At 31.7% G+C, this 19,933-nt stretch overlaps 1 protein-coding gene across 3 annotated transcripts in view; it reads right to left on the reverse strand.

Annotated features, from left to right (window-relative positions):
- Positions 1-103: 103 nt before the first annotated feature.
- axed (BTB/POZ domain-containing protein axundead) overlaps positions 104-19,933 on the reverse strand; it is a 33,037-nt gene continuing 13,207 nt past the window's right edge. Inside the window, exons 1-6 of one of the 3 annotated variants that reach the window (XM_076524309.1) lie at positions 17,808-17,911; positions 12,659-12,900; positions 11,028-11,200; positions 8,691-8,947; positions 7,139-7,533; positions 104-5,400 (exon numbers count right to left, since the gene is read on the reverse strand). In XM_076524309.1, the coding sequence (XP_076380424.1) occupies positions 5,179-5,400; positions 7,139-7,533; positions 8,691-8,947; positions 11,028-11,200; positions 12,659-12,900; positions 17,808-17,904 (1,386 nt within the window). In that variant the 5' untranslated portion in view covers positions 17,905-17,911 and the 3' untranslated portion in view covers positions 104-5,178. The other 2 variants (XM_076524311.1, XM_076524308.1) reach the window with 2 other exon arrangements.

Consider the following 19,933-nt stretch of genomic DNA (forward strand, 5'->3'; position numbering starts at 1 on the left):
AACTTTCCTTTAAAAAATTTCAAAAGATTGATTCATAATCAAATCATCAAACTCTGGGGATACCCTCTTAAAATAGATTAAATGGTGAAATAATGCCAAAATATGGATTGTATATGCACAAAGTTTATTTGCATTGTCATGTATTCTTATATCTGCGAATTTTACTCTTCATTTTCAATCATTTCCGGTCGGCTTTTTGCGAGACTAATTTAAAACGCTTATGCTTCGGTTTTACTAATTAATCGCGCTACGACGATCGTGCAACTTATAAATAATCGTTAACACACAATAGACTCAGTGACATTTATTAGAGAAACATTCAATCTTAAAACGTAATCTGACAGCAACGTCGCCGCGAATAAAATTTAACCGATCAAATAGCAACAGGTGATTAATGACTAAAGTATAATTGTAACGACAGAACACGCCTACGCGCGGTCATGCATGATTTTGCGATCGCGAGATATATTAATTGCCGTAAACCGTGAGTAAAGACTGCGATAATTCATGGCCGAGTAATTAACTCGTAACTTTTGCATCGATATGCGGCGCATTAACCAATACAACTTATATAATTATAAAGTCTATTACAAATTACATCTCAATTTATACGCGCTAATTAAAAATTGCTCAATTTAACGGAGGAAGTAATTATCAACAGTATTATAAATTTTTTTGATTATTAATTAGAAGAATTTTTGAAGGATTTCGTGAAATAGTGAATCGTCTTATAATCCGTACACGTTTCTTGAGGTAAAAATTTACACATCTGGTCATTTTTTAAATTTTTAGATTCTAAAACTTTCGATTTGTCTCACAAGTTGTACGTCCAAAATCTGACATTATAAATAACACATAATTTATTGATTTAAAAAGTAAAGCAAATATGTATCAGAATTAAACCGAGGGTATCTGAAATAAGCAAGTATTTCTACCTTGATAATTACCAATTTACAATCTGCTAAAAAATTCAGTCATTCCGTATTTTGTATTTGACGTTACAAGTGTAAACAAAAATTTCGCGTTTAGTATCTGATAGATGGTTGACTTCTATTAATTTATTACACAATAAATTATGTGCCAAATTCGAAATTTTTTGAACTCCATTAAATTGAACCATTTTGAGTGAATGGCGTTTTTAGTTCTCAATAATTTAAGAAGAAACATTTAACAGGAATTAAAATTACAGAGAATAAAACTATTATGTAAACCTTACAAACCGACGAAACATTAAATTTCGCTAATTTTCTAAAGCTAAATCGAATTTACAGAGTTGATTCGAACACACTGCATACGTTACTTTCAATACAATGTTCATAACAAACAATTTTTTTGAGTGATATAAGAATCGTAGTAAAATGATTAATGAAAGCTAACGATTGGATAACCAACATTTACTCTGTTATAGCGTATTTGTATATAATATATATTTGTTGTATATCGCGGCAAAACGACAATTTTGTACAGATCAATAATACCGTATATTGAAAATTTGAATGCGAAATTTGAGAGTTACAACCGATTTTATAGTTGTACCTCACGCAATATAACGAACATTTTTAGTAGAACATCAAGCATTTCGTTAATTTTGCATTGTTTTGCAAGAAATTAAATTATTAAATTGTTTAATTTTTAAAAGTCGAATGCCGATGTTGTGTCGAGAAACTTCTGTAGATTTCGATAAGCTTCCAATTTCTTTACACACGTTAGAATAACAAATTTTTCAGTAGAAATTAATTAGTGATAAATAAGTTCTCTTTGAAAGGGATATGTAATTCCTGTTTAATTTCCTTTTATAAATTATATTTTAAAAATATGGATTTTCTCTCTCTCTCTCTCTCTCTCATATAAGCGAACGCAAACTGTTAAACAATATTAATTAATATATCGAAAGCGTCAATTGATCCACATATTATTGTCCGTAACTTGCAGGATTTTTCTACTTCAGGTCACTGGATAATGCCGCAATTTGATCATGATCACAAAATAAGAGCACAAAGTTCTGTTCTTTTAGAGTAAAAGCTGGAACCACCAGAGGCATCAAAAAACTATAAAAATGTTTTTGTAAAAAATTGTTGAATATATTGACTCGCTCGTGTTTCTAGGATCTCGTAATCTTTATATTATTTTTAGATATTTTAATTATGCTACTGCATAAACTAAATACTTTTGCTATTCCAAATTGACTATTACATTTCGTAAATTGTCGTTTCCTACAGGTTACAGCATATATAAAAGGGCGAAATAATGTCATAATCGTTTTTTACCTACTTTCGAAGTTCGATGTATGAGAGTTTAACTTTAAAAAAATAGACAGTACTTGTTGATAGATCTAGCAGTTCAATCAAAGAAATATGAGAGCGACTTTCTCGTTAACCCTGAAATAAAACAATCCCATAATGTTGTAATCAACGTTTCGATCTAGACAAAAGTTCTGCGAACGCGAAATCTTCGTTGTTAGACTTTGCACAATTACACGGACCAGCCATGGTTCCGCGCTATAACTAATAATTTAAATCCTATATATGTACTCGGAACAGCAACTATGAACACAACGAACCTAGAGAACACCGCGGTAATAGATACATGCTAAATTGTGGCAACGAGAAACTAAAAATTCCTGTAGGTTCTCACGCCATATACACTCGCTAATGGTGTCTCCACAGGAATTTTTATATGTATATATAATAGGCAGCAAAAGTATTCATACAAAAGCAAAATAATTCACACAATGCAATTCATGTGGTCTATCTCTTTCGCATAATTTTTCTTATCGTACATTTCTGTTTGAATTCATTATACAGAGTGAAGCGTGTAATTAGAGCCACTTTGTTTACTATACAAGTAACAATTTCCGTAAAACGTCATTCAGATCGGAGTCTAATGATTTCCAGGAACCATAATTTCATGCGACTTTGTCTTAAAACGCAGATAAAATGTAGTTTTAAATGTTACTTAAATATACTGACATGTTTATACCGTGCTATGCATGACTGCGTTTAAGAAAGTCTATGGAAGGAAATATTTGTACAGCTTTTATCTTCGAAGCACAAAAAACTTCCAAAATTAAAAATTTGACTGTCCCTACAAAATAAAGTTAAAAATTGGTAAGTAGTGCAAGTTTTGCACACGCAAATTTCAAATCACTTTACTTCAGGATTATGTCCCAAATTTGTTGACAAGAATTCATGTGCAAATCCATAGCAAATGAGCGATAGTTTTCTTGAAAGACAGATCTTGTAACTAAATTGGCAGTCTTTGCTTACAAAACGTACAACTTTGGCTAATTGTGTTAATAATGTCATTTTTAATGTGTGAGTTCTAAAAATATATAAATATTTCTGATGGGCATTGTGTACTCAATTAATTAGAATCATAGATACTTAAACGTTCTTTCGAGAACTCGTAGTCGAGCATGTTAAAAAAATTCATTAAATGTTTGCACAATGTGTCGTTTGGTATTTCAGAACACTTTTCAAAGCATAATCATTTAGACTTGATAAAACCATATAAACCTTGAAACATTCATATAAAAATACTGTTTACATGTCGTATCTGGAGACATAAATGAAATTCTTCTTTGGTATCGGTATAAAATATTAAAATCACGGTAATTATATCGTAACGATCGAGGGAATTAATAACATAGATATTAGAACAATTATTCACGCAGTTATGTTAAACTGGTTGCAACACTTTTCGTCTAAGACCAACATTTGGCGTGCCTTAAAATAAATATATTCAAGTAATAAAATTTGTAAATGGTAAAGTTCACTTTATAGAAGAACTGATATCAAAACGATCATCGAAAACTCCACGCAAGTTAATAACAATCAAACAACCCTTTCGCCTAAACAAACATGCTGAATCGCAATGAAACATTAAATGTTAACTAATTCTTTAGCCTCCTATCGCTCATTTATCACGAAATGGAGGCAAAGATTTATTGAATCAGAATTGGGCTGTATTTAATGTTACTAGTGATTAATGATTGCAAATGAAATATTGGACTATTAGTCACAGTTATGGATTAAATTATTAATTCAATTGATGCGCAATCGCCATTGACTACAATGAATATTTAATAATTAATCAAATCAAAAGATCAATTTAGTTGCAATGGGCGATTATTAAAATTGTGGAGAATCATTTGATTGTAATTACTCAAACTGTTACTCATAGTCAAGAAAAATTCATCTAAATTCATTTAAAATATTTGATTATCAATTTCAGTTAACAATTAAGTTTTCAAATCAACTGATATTAATAGAATTACTAATAGAATTATTAAAATACTTTTCACAAAAAAAAATGTATGAACTATCAAATAAATGTGTTGCAGCACCATTATAAATAAACACATTTCTATTGAATTTTCTTGTTGTTATTTTACCATTAGAGACGTTATCAAAACAATAAATCTGATGAAATAATCATGACGTGTGTAATTTATTAACAAAATTTATACCAGTTCTCATCATGCAACAGATCGCACGGCCTACCCTACTAAATCATTTTTATAAAAACAGTAAGTTTCCACTGTTCGTTAATTAGTGGAAATTGGTCAAGGAACTGCATTAACATTATTTGTAGTTCTATTATAATTGATAAATAATTGACATCTAGTTTTATCTATTGATTAAATTAACCACAATTTTTGACGATTCACTAGTAAATGAAGCAAATTCAAACGTTTCTTCAGCTGGTGCCCAATTCTGAATCTAATCATGTTCCAGCGGAATTAAGCACTTTCAAATATTTACTAGTCACTGTTTACACATTTCCTTATGAAAATATTTGGATCGATTCGTTGAAAAGCTCTGGTAGTTTGTTAATAAATTATATTAAGTGTTTCACATTCATTCTTAACCGCTAAACCTGCTGATATTTATGCGATTATAATGTCTGAGAATACGCCAAGTGTGCCAAAACAAATAATTCAATGAAACTTTAATAAAATTTTCATTTCAGTTTCGAATTTACACAGATTCTTTTTACTTAAAAAAATAATGTAGAAAAGACTATATACTCGCATAAAAATCTGCAGTCTGGCCTACGTAACTGATGTCGAAAATGAATCAAAGCTCGTTAGAAGAACGCAATAGAAAAGATGCTGGTTTCCGATTGGACTTCCCGTTGGTTTTTCTGCTTCGTGCCATTTTGGCATCTTAATCTAATTCAGTCAAAGATACAGGCAAGAACTCGCAAAATGCAAGTGCCGATCCTCACGCAAGTTCTTTGTCCCTGTGTCGCGCATTCCTTCCTCCAGTTATTTCGATTGTCTTGCCGTTCTTTCTTCCCCGATTTCGACGTCATACAACCTCGATTTTCGCAAGCCTTAGCAGTGATCCTAGGAGCACTCGACAACCTGGACAGTGGTCCAGCAACGGGACTTCTCAGCTGTGGAGAAATAATGTCAGTTTTAAAGAACTTCATTTCTTCGGGATTCTCTTCTAACGGTAACAAAATCGAGTAATTTCTGTACTATATATATTATTGTTTTTTTAGAAAATATACAATGTAACATTTGTTGCAAATTTTTTAAGTTTTCTCAAGTCGTAAATCTGAGAATTACTTAAAAAATTGTTCAATAGCGATAGTAGTTTCAGCTATAACTCAACAAATTATTTTTAGAAAAAGTTCTAATTGTTATAATATAAAAAAAAGGTATGGCTCGAAGTTAATAATAAGTATAAGTAAGATAATAATATACACAAGATATTCGTGCAGCTCATGTTAGTTGAGATACACCATGTAGTTTTATGTACTTCACTATTAACAACCTTCATTGATCTATTTCACTATATCACATTGGTTTGTTTTAGTATACGCACACAACACGAATTTCTATACACGCGAAAAATTTTGCGACCACCGTTTTCATTTAACAAGATTTCTCGAACAACTAGCTATATAATAAAATTAAAATATCGAAAAACAAACAGCTAATTCCACTGAAACGAAAACGTTAGTACGTAACTTTGAACGATTTAAGTAGTGATTAACGATCAACAACTACATAATTATAATTAATTTTTTCGTTGAATTTATAACGAATAAACTGTTTCGTTTATGCGCGATAGTATTTCAGAGTATTTTTCTCTCTCTCTCTCTCTCTCTCTCTCTCTCTCTCTCTCTCAATCTCGCAATAAAATGCTTCAATAAAGAGCCGTATAATATCGGCATATTGGCTTTTGTTGATTGATTACCGCGAAACATGAAGTCATTACACACGCGATTGTTGACAGTCCCATCTTTTGGCGTCTCTTTAAGCGCACGCAGGATTTCTGCAACTCGTGCGTCTTATTTGTTATTGTGCACTTTGTACAATGTGCGGACATTTATGCCAATACAATTTGTGAATTAACATTACAGTTCCAACGTTGTTAAATGTTAGAAATCATAAAAAAGATTTGATTGGATGCTAGCGCGCCACACGACAGATTATCGACGACTGAAAATACCTGTACTTCGATAACCGTATTTCGTAAAAATTGTATTTGAACAAGCTGTACGATTAGTACTCCAAAGGACAGATAAAAGAGCAGTGCCTGATAGTAATCAGGAAACCTATTTTCAGCAATAAGATATCGATTTTCGATAAGGAAGGTGTGGTTTATATCCAACATATTTGGTACGAACCGATGTCGAATATACGTACATACGTGTATTATATTATACATATATTATTATAATATTATATATATTGCTATAATAACTTTCTTTATAACAAAAGGATACCAATGATCACCTTTTACCATAAGTATCATGCTTGAACGTTACAGTGGTCTTCACAGTGTATCATTAACACGTTCCGTGCCGAGCTTTTTTTACTCGAATCTTCACACTTTGATATTTTACTAAAACTTGATGTATTACGTGCAATTATTAATTCTCGTACACATAACAACGTAACAAAAACTTATCAACGCCCATTCTTGCGGTGGAAATTGATTCTTCGGTTCTAAATTTCTTGTAAACAATTTGTTCAGTTCACTAAGTAAACATGCAAGCGTGTACCATCGATGGTACACGTGTCACGGAACGTGTTAAAAAGAAACATGTGGGCATGTTTTTTGAATTACCTTTTACAATGTCTATATAGAAGTTATTTATAATTTATATTATAAATACTTACCTCTTCTCCCTCTTGAATTTGAGTATGCCCAAGTATCCTGGCAACGATAGCGGCGGATTCCTCGCTGGAGAGTATTCCGCTGGTCATAGGACCCTCGATGAACTCTCTGTCGGTCATTAAAGGATACCGGACACTGTACCATACCTTCTCAGGCAACGTGGACCTTCTGTTGCTGGCCGAAGGTTCAACACCGTGCCTGCGACATTCGGACGCTGCCCACCTATCCAGCGCGTAGAACAGGATGGATTCGTTGGACAATTTGAGGGTGTTGCGGCATGCTAATTGTTCGACCTCCGTCGCGTTCAACTCTTCAAAGTATTCCTGGCTGAACACGATCTCCGAATGCGAATCGATTTCGTCCAAACAGGCGTAAAGGAGTCGGGTGCAAACTTCGGCTAGAATTCAAATATAGTTCTAATGTGTATTGTTCTTGTAATAATCATGGTAAATATTCACTATAAGGGTCACAGTTCTGAATTTGATGGCCTTGAGATACGTTGTCAAGGACATCATTTTGAACAACTTTTTCGTAAAGGTGTAGAGTAAAGAGAAAATGGTTAAGAGGGCTTTGGGAAAGAAAAAGTTGGCAATGTTAACAGACCTGGATACATTTGAAATGACAGATATAATTTGAAATATTACTTCATGTTATTTTATTTGATAATCATGAAGTCTAGACAAATCGTATAGTCACCCAAAAGTAGCCAGTGCAAAGAACAATTGAATAACAGTTTTTAAATATTATTTTAACACGTATTCTGCTACTTAGTTTTAGACATCACTTAGACATCACTTGAAATATTATTTTAGACAACATGTCATTTTATTTTAGGGATTATTTAAAACAATTATTTAACACAACTGTGAAATACTTCTTGGAAATTATATGGTGATCTAATTATCAGCTCTGAGTCTGGTTTATGCTAACATCCTCATTGACATTTCTGCAAGATAAAAGAGTCGATATGACTGCGTAAAACGATTATTCGATAATAAGAAACATTTTTCTGAAGAATAACACCCCCCTCATCTTTTGCTCCAGTGGAACGATTATTTTCTTTCGCGACCTAGACAAAAATCTCTTAACACTATGCTACCCTTATACTATGCTGGATTTTTAAATTTTTAAATTGTTGGAAATTATGGAAGCTCTCTCTTAAGAAACAATTAAATAATTTCCATTATTCAAACTTAAGTCTAAATAAATTAAATCTTGTCATTCTTATAAGGCGACACATGCTAGTCACTTTCAGAGCTCAGCTGGTTTAGTGATAAGGATGAACTTTTTGTAGAAAGAGTTCTTCCTGAACATTTCTTAAAATAAAATCTTTTTGTTGCATATTATTCTGGGAATTATTTCTTTAGTCATATTTGAAATAAAGGCGTAACGAAACAGTTAATCATTTGAAATTCCTATTAATTCAAATGAACAGATATTATCTTTATTTTCAAATGACAACATTGAAAATAACGGTTCGAAATGGATTATTTCAAATGTTATTTCTGATTTTCATTTCAAATAATATTGACCCGGGTTCGGGTGTAACAATACCTATTTCTCCAGCATCGTCTCCAGGGGCCGGCGGTGCCGTAGGTAAATTAAACGATCTAGAGGTGTCTGATGGTATTGGACTTGCGTAGAGGCTGAGTCCTTGATAGATCTCGAGCACGGTAGTCGGATTTAAATTCGCTTCGAGATACTCGACAGCAAGGTACGCCAACTCCGGACACAGATATTGGTGAGCTGCGTCGAGGGTAGCTCTAGCCGTTGACACGGATTGGAAATTTATCGGCTTGCCGAGAAGATATCTGCACAGAACGTCGACCGACTTCAAGCTAACGCGAATTAACACGCTTGATAACTTCAATGTTTAACCAAATCTTTTATCTCTGTTAAAATAGTTTCAATTTCTTACGTGGCAACTATTTTAAAATATAAGAAATGTTCCCCTTGACATGTGTTTAGGTAGCTTACAGAATTTCTCTGTAATACTAGTTATTTATTGTACATGCGCACGAGCCTTAGAGTACAGTTTTTCGTAATCTGCATTTGCAACATTTCTTTTTGGTACTCTGAGATCTAGCCAATTTTCGCTTGCAAGAAATCACCAATGAATACGTAAGCAGAAAAATAATCCAAAAATATGCGATTGTACCGGATATTACGAGCGTCCATAAACACGCGGCCGACATGATTGTGAACATCGATGGTAAACGTGAAGTTCCTTGTGCTTCTCGAGGACGAAAAGATAGCAGATTTTTAAATATTTGTAGTTTTATAATATTCGTGAAATATTAAGTCATGTATAAAGTATACATTATCTATTTATGATATTGTCTACAAAGTTTTACTCAATTATGGCATTTCCATAGTAAAAGATCAGAAAATATTTATGTCAGTAAAGATTAAACGATATTTCTACAATAAAGAATTCTTTGATCAACGAAATAATTTCCTTTTTATCAATTTGCAATAGAGATCCGCTGTCTAATTATTATGAAACGCTATATGTATTTCGAATCGTTCGTAATCTAATCGCTTTAAAACAATTTTAATTCAACTTGAATAATTGAAAAGATATATGTTTTTAATAGCTCAATATTAACAGTTGCAATAAGCATTCACTTTCGACAATAATTTTCTGCACGTTAAAAATAGTATGTGATTGTTACATATGACCTTACACAGAAGATTTGCTTCGATTGTTCGACACTTGATGTCGGCAATCATGTGTTCCTGGTAGAGCGATAACGAAACAAGCGTGTCACAGAAAATTCATAAAGTAAGATTTGTTGTACAAATTGTAAAGAGACAGAACAAGTAAAAAATAACAATTTTTGTATTCTTAATTTCTACTATTACCACCACATTTCCTTAAAAATAAAAAAAAAATAATGGAATAATAAAAATTCAGCTCAAAATGCTATACAAAGGTAAGGGCATCATGCAGCCGAGTAGATCCAGACGTGGTCGTCCGTGCGGTTAATCGAACCGTCAATACGTTTTCTAGTATATTTTTAAATGGATTAATGAGACAAAATGTAAGGAGGTATTGCAGTGTGAACGTTTGAAAAATTCGATCACATTAGAATTCAGAATTCAGAGTCACTAGACTTCAGAGAACAGTTTTTTTATAGCATTTGAGAAAAATCATTTTTGATTTTCATACTAATTTGCCGGCAAAGCATTAATTATCTGTTACGATTTTAATTTTAAACAAGATTTAGCATAATTTGTATATTCTACTCAGAAAGTAAAGATTTTAATAATTGATTGCCCTAATTAGCAAGATATCATTTTCAGATAGCAGTGCATCAGTTTATTAGCTCATGAAAATTACTTTGATTTTAGATTATCTAATTACCAAAACATAATGTTTCTTATTATTCTTTATTTTGTATTGAAATAAACTTCTCTGCTGAAATAATTTTTCAACTATTTCACAAAGTTTTTCATTAACATTGTACCGCTATCACCTAATGTCACAGATAAATTATCCTTGTTTACTACAACTGATCACAATATCGACGTCCATTGTTCACGATGTCTTTGCCACGAAATATTCGAATGTTATTTTATATAAATGAGAATTGTATTTATAATCGAAAAAATTATTTTAAAACGATCCATTTATTTATTTGAATTTTCTATAGAATCCGTTCTTCGCGAACTAATAAATTAGTTAAATAATCATTACTTCAAATTATTATTTTTTATTTTATTTTGTAATAAAATCCGCTCCATGGGACTTGAACAGATACGGTTGTGTTCTTCCTAAATTCGTAAATGGGGGTTTCTCGAGACGAGTTTTATAAAATAAAACTTCATTTCGGATCGATGTGGTTGTATCGATGTAACAATGGAATGAGCTGGTAGCTGACGATTTACCTGAACAAATAATCAAATGCGCGCTTCTCCATGTGCTGCAGTTTAAGGAGTGGCGGCGGATCGCTTGGCTCAGGTGCAAGAGGGCCGACGAGCATTGCGCGGAACAACTCCGACTTCTCGGCGAGTCGTTCCCTTTCTACGCAGTACCTCCATGTGTCACCAGGTAGACCGGCCTATATTTATCCAAAGATAAAGTCACATTTTTGTTTCTCTTGCTCCAACATTGTTAATGGATTATTAACCTTTTATCTAGAATTGTTGTATATATAGAACAGAAATTTAATAATTTTCTTTTATGATGTAATTTTAAACAAAATTTTAAAGAAAAGAGTGTCCTAAACTTTCGATCCTTATAACTTGAAATGTTTAAACAATATCAAGGATCGAACTGTAAGATTTTCATTTGCACATCAAGTTTTATAAGTTTACAAAGTTTCGTAAAAATTTAATGACATGCGTCAAAACTGTGATCTCTTGGCGAAGGATAGCTCAATTCTTCTTTAGAAAGAATAAAAATCTCTTCATTGTAGCTCGAAGTCGTCTTTTCGAAGTAAATTTAGGTATTTGAAGTGTTGTGCAGTATTTATAACGATAAATATACATTAGCCTTGTATACTCCATTACGACAGACTTCATCTACATTTTAAATATTCTTTTAATTTCATAAAAATTTTATTCTACATATTCTAGCAAAAAAGGAATTTTTTCGTAGTACAGTAGAGACTCCCTTATCCGAACTTTATGTTTACAATATTCTGGTATCCAAACGTTCCATTTTGTAAACATTTTATTATTTAGATACATTATCGCCTAGTAAATAACCTGAATGAAATTTTTAAATAATAAAGTGTTTTGGTATCAGAATATTACAAAAATAAACCTTCGGATAAAAGAGTTTCTACTGTAACGTCTTCATGTTTAGACAGGATGAAAATCTTATGGACAATAATTACTTATTCAAAAGCAATGATTGAAGATAAATTCAAATAATTTAGAAAACATTTGTAAAAATCTGTGATTTTTCTTTACTATTATCCTCTTGTTTAAACATATCTATGCATTCGTAATGAAATATTAAACTATATCATCTTGGTCGAGAGAATTTTTTAAATAATTTCATACAACAAATAACTGCATAACGATTATTATTTTTGATGCGATATGGTTCCTTTCAAAATTGATTTCTTCGAAAATTCAACATTAAGATAAACAAAATTCATATTCGTAATCAGTACACAAAGCTTCATAACAAATAAGTGAATATTTTCTTGCGAAGCTTATAAGGTTAAAGAAAATCAATGCACGTCGCTTATGACGTAAATCCGACTAGTTTTATTTTAATAAAAATAGTCTAATTTACGGTTTGTTTGGACTCATTTTAATCGGTAAAATCTGGCTATCCATTGCTACCGCAATTATAAAGGTAAGGTGAAAATTATGCTGAATCTCAACCGTCTGTCTCAGTTTCGCTCGCTATATCTGTTCTCTTAATTAGTCGAGCTGTGCTCGAATTTTAATTTCGACTCAATAATCTCTAAAATTTAAGTGAGCGTGTTACTGTAGTGCAACCAATCTCTTTTACAATAAATTGCTGTCCTTTCTCTGTTTATACAATGTGTACAATTTCGTACCTCGAGCACCACCATATTGGAGGCAGCAGATTCGGCGGCATGCAGGGAGGCTTCTTCTGTTGTTATCAATGGCGCTTGAGTCATGTCCTTCAATGAACTTCGGAATAACGTTTTCTCTCGGGAAGAATACCTCGTGGTTAAAGGACCAATTGTTGTTTTCGGGTAAATCCGGTTCCGTATGCACTCCTGAATCTTCTGCCGCAATTTTTCAGAATCGGAGCGAGCGCATCGCGAGCTGTCGCCTACAATCAAACGAAAAAGGAAACTGATATTACTAAAATACGTATACATAATCTGAGTTATCACGGATGGTCGTGTCTTCGATATCTACAGTTAGAGACAAAACGAGAAGAAACTCGCCTAATTTGAAATAATTTACAAAATTTCGATTGTTCTGGTTCTGGAACCGTTATTTGACAAATTTTGGTGAAAAATATGACGAAGTAAAACGTGTTCATTATTCAAATAGAAGTCATTAATCATAAATTATACGATGAATATATAATGTATAATATTATAATATATATAATTATATTAATATATAATATTAATAATTATTATTAATATATTATATATAATATTATAATTATTATACATATATAATATAATTGTTAAAAAATTTGATTAAAAGATTTCATTAGAAGATTTTAATATTTCATTGCAAATAATAATTATAATTAATAGAAAATCGATGTCAAAAATTCTATTTCGGACACTTGTAATAATTTTCGCTTGAAAGAACTAATTCTAGTTACACAGATATCTAAGACGGAAGTTTCGTTTACGGTCGGTCGTAGTATTTATCAGTAACCGAAACTTTGTTTTGGTTTAGTGTATCGTAATAGACCAAAACGATTTCCTGTGTCCACACCAAAGCAGTGTTTATATTGCTCTATAAAAAGCGAGACAATAAAAAGAAACACAACGCTATTATAAAAACAACTAAATTTAAACGTTTCATTTTTCGTTTAAAAAATTTTGTAAAATTTATTTTCGTTTCTCTTTTCACATTTATTTTAATCGAATTCTTAGGCTGCATTTGTATAACAAATGAAACTAGTTCGCGATTTCATACCGAAAAATCGAACAATTCGCTCGCGATTGAAGGGCTAAGGCTGAAGGTCTGATTAAAATGTAATATTTAATAATAATGCGCCAAACGAATGTCGTTAATTTTTAGTAGAGAGAACTTTTTCCTCGAGAGTAGGATAGGTATGAAAACTTTTTATATCGACCAAGATGAATTACGGACCGATTGTTCTCATAAATTATTGTATTATACAAAGGTGGCTGTATATTAATTATCATGATACTGTCTTCAATAGTAGCAAAATAAATTTCACAGATCACCCTGTATATTTTCTGAATATAAATGTGTTTCGTCGTTTCAAAACCTGATGCCAAATCCATCTAATCGGCCTTTTAGCTACGATCGTAAATCAGGTAACGAACCGAACGCTCCTGGACTTTGAAAGGACCCGGGCTCTAGAACCTGAAAGGGCTTTTCATTCGTTTCTCAAGAGGATATCCCTCGACAAAAACCATGCGACGAAAAGATCCTAACGCTTCGAATGCGTGAGGAACCTAAGTACACCCCCGTCCATAAGTATTAGCCCTTTGCACTCGGAACAGATTTTGCAAGCATTGAGATTCCGTTATACGGAGTCGAATCGAAAAAAAATCATTGTGCTGCTCGAAAATTTTATAGCAACTGATAAATGGAAGATTTTGTGTTTTTATTTATGCATTTTACGTGATCATCTTACAGTATGAGGGAAAATAATAATTAAAAAGAGATGCCACTTTAACATGAATACATTGTGTTGTATCGGCGACATCCGAGTGCCAAGTGGTAGAAAACTTACGAAAGGCAAAATAAACTTGAACTGTTCCGTCGACGATTGCTAGATGTTCGAAAATGTTTCGTTGATAACAATGCTTTTGACCATGAGCATTTGTCAAGAAATTAACAAGAGAATAGATTAAGCATTGAACAATTTCTGTAAGGACAAAGAGACTCGTGGAACTGTTAATTAAATTCCGAAGAACCGGAAGCTGTTGATAGATTCAATTCTGTTTCCATTCCTTTCTTTGTACTGATTTTAATTAGAAGGAAGCAATGTTACCAAACAAACGACTGTGACAAACTGCGTGCTGCAATAATATGTGCGAGAGAAAAGGTGACACTTCTCGCATCTTTAACTGTCTTCTATGAGTCACTTCTTCAAATGATCGTCGCGGAATGAATACCGAGCTGAACAAGACCAATTTTTAATTACATGTATGTATTTTCATTGAGGAGCATATTGATGTGCAAATACAAGGGAAGTTCTATATCTAAATCACACAAAGGTTTGGCAATGTTTATAATAGATACTACAATATCTTTTGTTCGTAGAGTAATTATCGGTCATTAAAGAGAACATTAAAGGTGAATGTGGTGGACTCTACAACTTTTATATGCAGTGCTGACTGATATGATATTTTATTACTCACAGCTGCAATCGTGTATTTATTGTTAAGTATGTTCGTTATATTTATTATTTAATGTTAAAACAATGATATTCAATGCATCTCCGAATATGTTCTATTAATAACTTACTTTATTTCTCGTTCAACTTCTTCCAAATTTTATTTTTGTATTAATATGATATTCTGTTATTATTACGTTAATTTTTTCGATTTTGCACAATACAATACGTGCACATATTTAATAAATGATATTATTGAAGGAACCAGCATAAATATCCATAAAGCACAAAAAAGTTGTTGTTTTGTCTTCAAGATCATTGAGATATTCAAAATTATTTTGGTGTGTAGAATGCTGACATTTGTAGCAAGGCAACTTCTTCAGATTATTATGCTAATGCTATTTAAAGAGTTTCAGTTTTCAAGGTTATGCTCTATGTATAATAAGAATAAATAAAAATAATATATTATATAAAGTGGAACTTATGTAGATATTATAAAATTTGTTAACATTTTAATAAATTAGATGATAATTTTACTAATGATAATTAATTAAGTAAATGGGATTAGATTAAAATGTGATTAAAGATTAGACGTTTAAAGATTATAATTTACCTATACTCGCCGCTGATAGTATGTTTCTTGATGGTTTTTCAAATGGAATAACTTCCTTAAAATTGGTCCAAATGACTTGAATTTTTTTAGACGTTAGCTCGATTAGTGTGCCAGAGAATATGTAACAAAATAATTTTCAGATTGCAATTGGCTGGTGATGTTCTTTCAACTTTTTTATCTGAGTCTATAATGAAAATTCAAAAAATAAGTGTTGAGAACTTGATAACTAAAATACGTACACATAATTTTCATTTCAACAATTAGAGATCATGAAAATCGCAGTTTTGTCCCAATTTTTGCCACTCTCGATCAATAACTGTTAGAAATTTGCAGCTTTTAAATTTTCGTTATGAACGCAGATAAGAAAGTTGAAAAAACATAATTTTTTAATTTTTTTATCATGGCAACCAATTGCAACCTAAAAAATTTGTTTACTTATTCTCTAACAAATTAGTTGGACTAACGTCTCGAAAAAATTCAACTCATTTGGACCAATTTTGAAAAAGTTATTCAATTTGAAATGCTGTCAACATACAGTGGGTGTAGAAAGTATTCTTGTGCGGTTTGGATTTTTATGCTATGTTAGAGTGATTAGTTTATACTAAAAATAATGGTTAAAAAATTATTTTCAAAAATTCCAATTTGTTGGCATGATAAAAGAATTAAAAAAAATGAAGTTTCTCCAATTCTTTTATCTGAGTCTATAGAGAAAATTTAAAAAATGCATTCTATAGATCTCAGTTACTTATAATGCATGAAAATTTCATCGAAATCGGTTGACCTTGACATGAGCTGCAAGCAATTAAAGATCGTAAAAATCGCAGTTTCTCATGAATTTTAACCAGACACATGTTTTTAACAATTTTTAAATTTTTCTATAGTCTGACTATACGTCGACTGATATCGGATGTAATTTTTGTCATGCATATAAGTTACAGAGATCTACAAAACGCATTTTTTAAATTTTCGTTACAGGCTCAGATAAAAAAGTTGGAGAAACATCATTTTTTAATTATTTTTTTAATTTTTTAGCCTTTGTCTAGTACACTAATAACTCTAACACTTAAAAAAAAAATTAGACAGCTTCACCCAATTATAAAAAAAGTGATTCGGTTTTAAAAGGTGTACTTTCTATACCCACTGTACTTTCCACAGCGAGTGTAACTACGAATATTGTATATATGTATTTACTTTATATCGTATATATCTTACCGTCGTAAGTAACTGTCATTTTGGCAATAAGCATCAGATTTCTGTCACTTTAGAAAAATCTTCTAATCCACTAACTGCAACCTACGTAATGAACACTGACAATCGAACACGAGGTACTCTATGTTACTAGTAACACACTGCTCGCTACAGTAAACAATTCAGGAATAATATGCGATTTCTCACTATGTGGTAAATCACTTTTTTTCATTTAATGAAACTCCGTGAACGAATAAAGTTATTCGAAACAATCTCAACGCACCGTTTGTTCTTCGAGTTACTCCAAAATCATTCTGTTAGATCTGTTATGAATGAACTGATTCTGTAGCAAAAGTAATTTCAATGTATTATTCTTAATTAAAAATAAATTAATCAATCGAAATAATTGCACCCTTTGTGATTCAAGAAAAGTTTCACAATAATAATTTTTATACATTTCACCAACATGTTTCCATTTTCTTCTAAATGAATTGATTTGCGGAGATAATTATATTCTATTATAATATAATTATATCTTTTCTGACAACAGAACAAAATTGCAAGATGTTTTATAGGCTCGGGTAAAATGTTTCTGTGATAACATATCATCACTAGAAAGAAGTTTTAACTTTTTTTAGTTCTGGAAAAATTATTACTGATTTTTAAAGAAATATATCGAAATTCATGTATTATGTGATGAACGAAATGATTTCCAAACATAATTTTCATTCTTTCGACTTCAGAAGCAAATATACTCTGTTTACTATTCATATGATGCACGATGTTTGATAACATTCACTAAAATTTTGTTATTGTATAGAATCGTTTAGCAGGAGCAATTTAACACACGATTTTGAATGTAACATGGAAAACGAACTATGTAAATGCGATGGAGACGGAGAGCACGCAGCTACCCTCCCACGACGAGCAGCCTCGCTCGACTGACAGATCGATCGCTCGTGGCGGACTGCCATCCATGAATGAGTCAGTCCTCGTAGGATTCGCTTTAATGTAAACGTATGCGCTCGCGTTTATCAACTGCAATGACGATTATTTATAAACAATGGGTAAAGGTCTCAGGACAACGTTCCGACGAATGCCTGAGGGCAGACCATGAGAACAGACCTTATCGATACCTTGAACTGTCATCGACGCGCTCTAGACCGACAGGATGGGAGAAGGATACAGTTTGCTTTGCGATGCGGCCATGGGAAACATGGAATTCGGCTATTCGTTTAAATAAATAGTTTTGTATCTTACGTCAAGTGGTTTTGCTCGTCACAGCACTATGTACTCAAATGTCTCCGCGTTATCGTCGATGTGAACAACTTCTTTCAAATGTCATTATTCGAATATGTACTGGTACAGTAGATTATGATATTTACATATTTATAACTGTTAAATTACAGCATTCGTCAATAGACGTAATTTGTGAATATAAGTTCATTGTTTTTTTTTCTCGTACTGTCTATCCTTTTTTATTAGAATTTTTTAAAAATTCTTTTAAAAATTTCTTAAGCTCTTGTTGATTTAATTGGAGTTTAACCGAAGATGGAACATTTAAATATGATATAATTAAATAATAATAATGAGTCATTACTAATGAGACTAGACTGCGGATTTTATGCATTTATGACAAAAATGAATAGATGAAATGCAAAGTAACAAAACGTGTCAACAATTTGAAAATATTATTGTGTTCCTATGAACTCATTAAAATTGTTACGAAAAGACAGAAATATCTACGTAGACCTTGTATTTTGCAATTAATAAAGACAGTTTTTATTTTGTACAAATATTCCCAGTCTACAAATGACTATATTGCGGATCTTTGTGCAAAATAAAAATGTTCAGTATCAACTGCAAGAAATAGGAATTAAATAGTTTTTCTTTTCATGATTTCTTCTTTTAATAATTTAAAAAGTTGAATTGTAATGTACATCCCAAGTCTTTATTATTTTGTATTTCATCTACTCGATTTTACTGTAAATGCCTAAAGTCAATAGTCTAGTAACAATAATATCTAAATTGGTAAACAGGAAACATTGTGTAGCATGAAGAGACATCGTGGAATAAATATTATCTCTACGTCGAAGCACCGACATCTCCTTTACACAGCACTTACCTTGCCCTCCGATAAGGTGCACTCGAATGCAAAATAAAGAACGACAATATTTGATAGTGCACTTAAATGCAAGATGAAACTTCCTGCAAAACAAATCGAAACTTTCGGAGTATTATATATATATCTTATCATTCACTTACCGACATTATTATGTAATACAGTTTTTGTTCTGTGAAAGTTTCGCTAATAAACGAATACACTGATAAATTATATCGATAATGTTAATTAATATTAATTAATGACAAAATACACAATAACGACTAACAAACTATATCTTAGTGTTTAGTGCTCCAATGTTTCTACACTATTTTACAGAGGTGACACGTGATTACTGAAAAAGTTATTAAAAAAGGCTAGATAAATACTGATTTATCTTATAAAATAACCTGTTACTCTTCAGAAATAAATGGACCTTCGACGGAATTTTAAAATGTGTATTTTAATTTACATTTTTACGAAAGAAATTGTTTATCATCCGTTTGTATACACGTATTTTTTGTTTCACTTCTAAGTTTACTTTTAGACACTTAGTTTTTTTCAGCATTTATCACATGCTTCCCTTCAAGCAAAGATATAATCGACGGGAATCGTCAGACGATGTTAATACTATTTTGCATTTTGAACAGATAATTAACAAGTGTTAATTCATCACGATTTCCGAGAAACACGTGAATACTTCTATTTTAGAAACCTCGACCAAGGTTACACTTTGTCAAGTCAAGACCGCCAAAATAACAAGAGAAATGTGTGAATAACACTAAACAATAAATTGAAGTTTTACTATACACATTTTTCAGTACTAACCTTACTAATACGTAATATTTATTTTGCAACTTTCTATTAATTCATTTTGATGATTTTATTCGTACATACAAAAC

The sequence above is a fragment of the Megalopta genalis genome, chromosome 8, assembly GCF_051020955.1.
Source record: "Megalopta genalis isolate 19385.01 chromosome 8, iyMegGena1_principal, whole genome shotgun sequence".
Taxonomy (NCBI): Eukaryota; Metazoa; Arthropoda; class Insecta; order Hymenoptera; family Halictidae; genus Megalopta; species Megalopta genalis.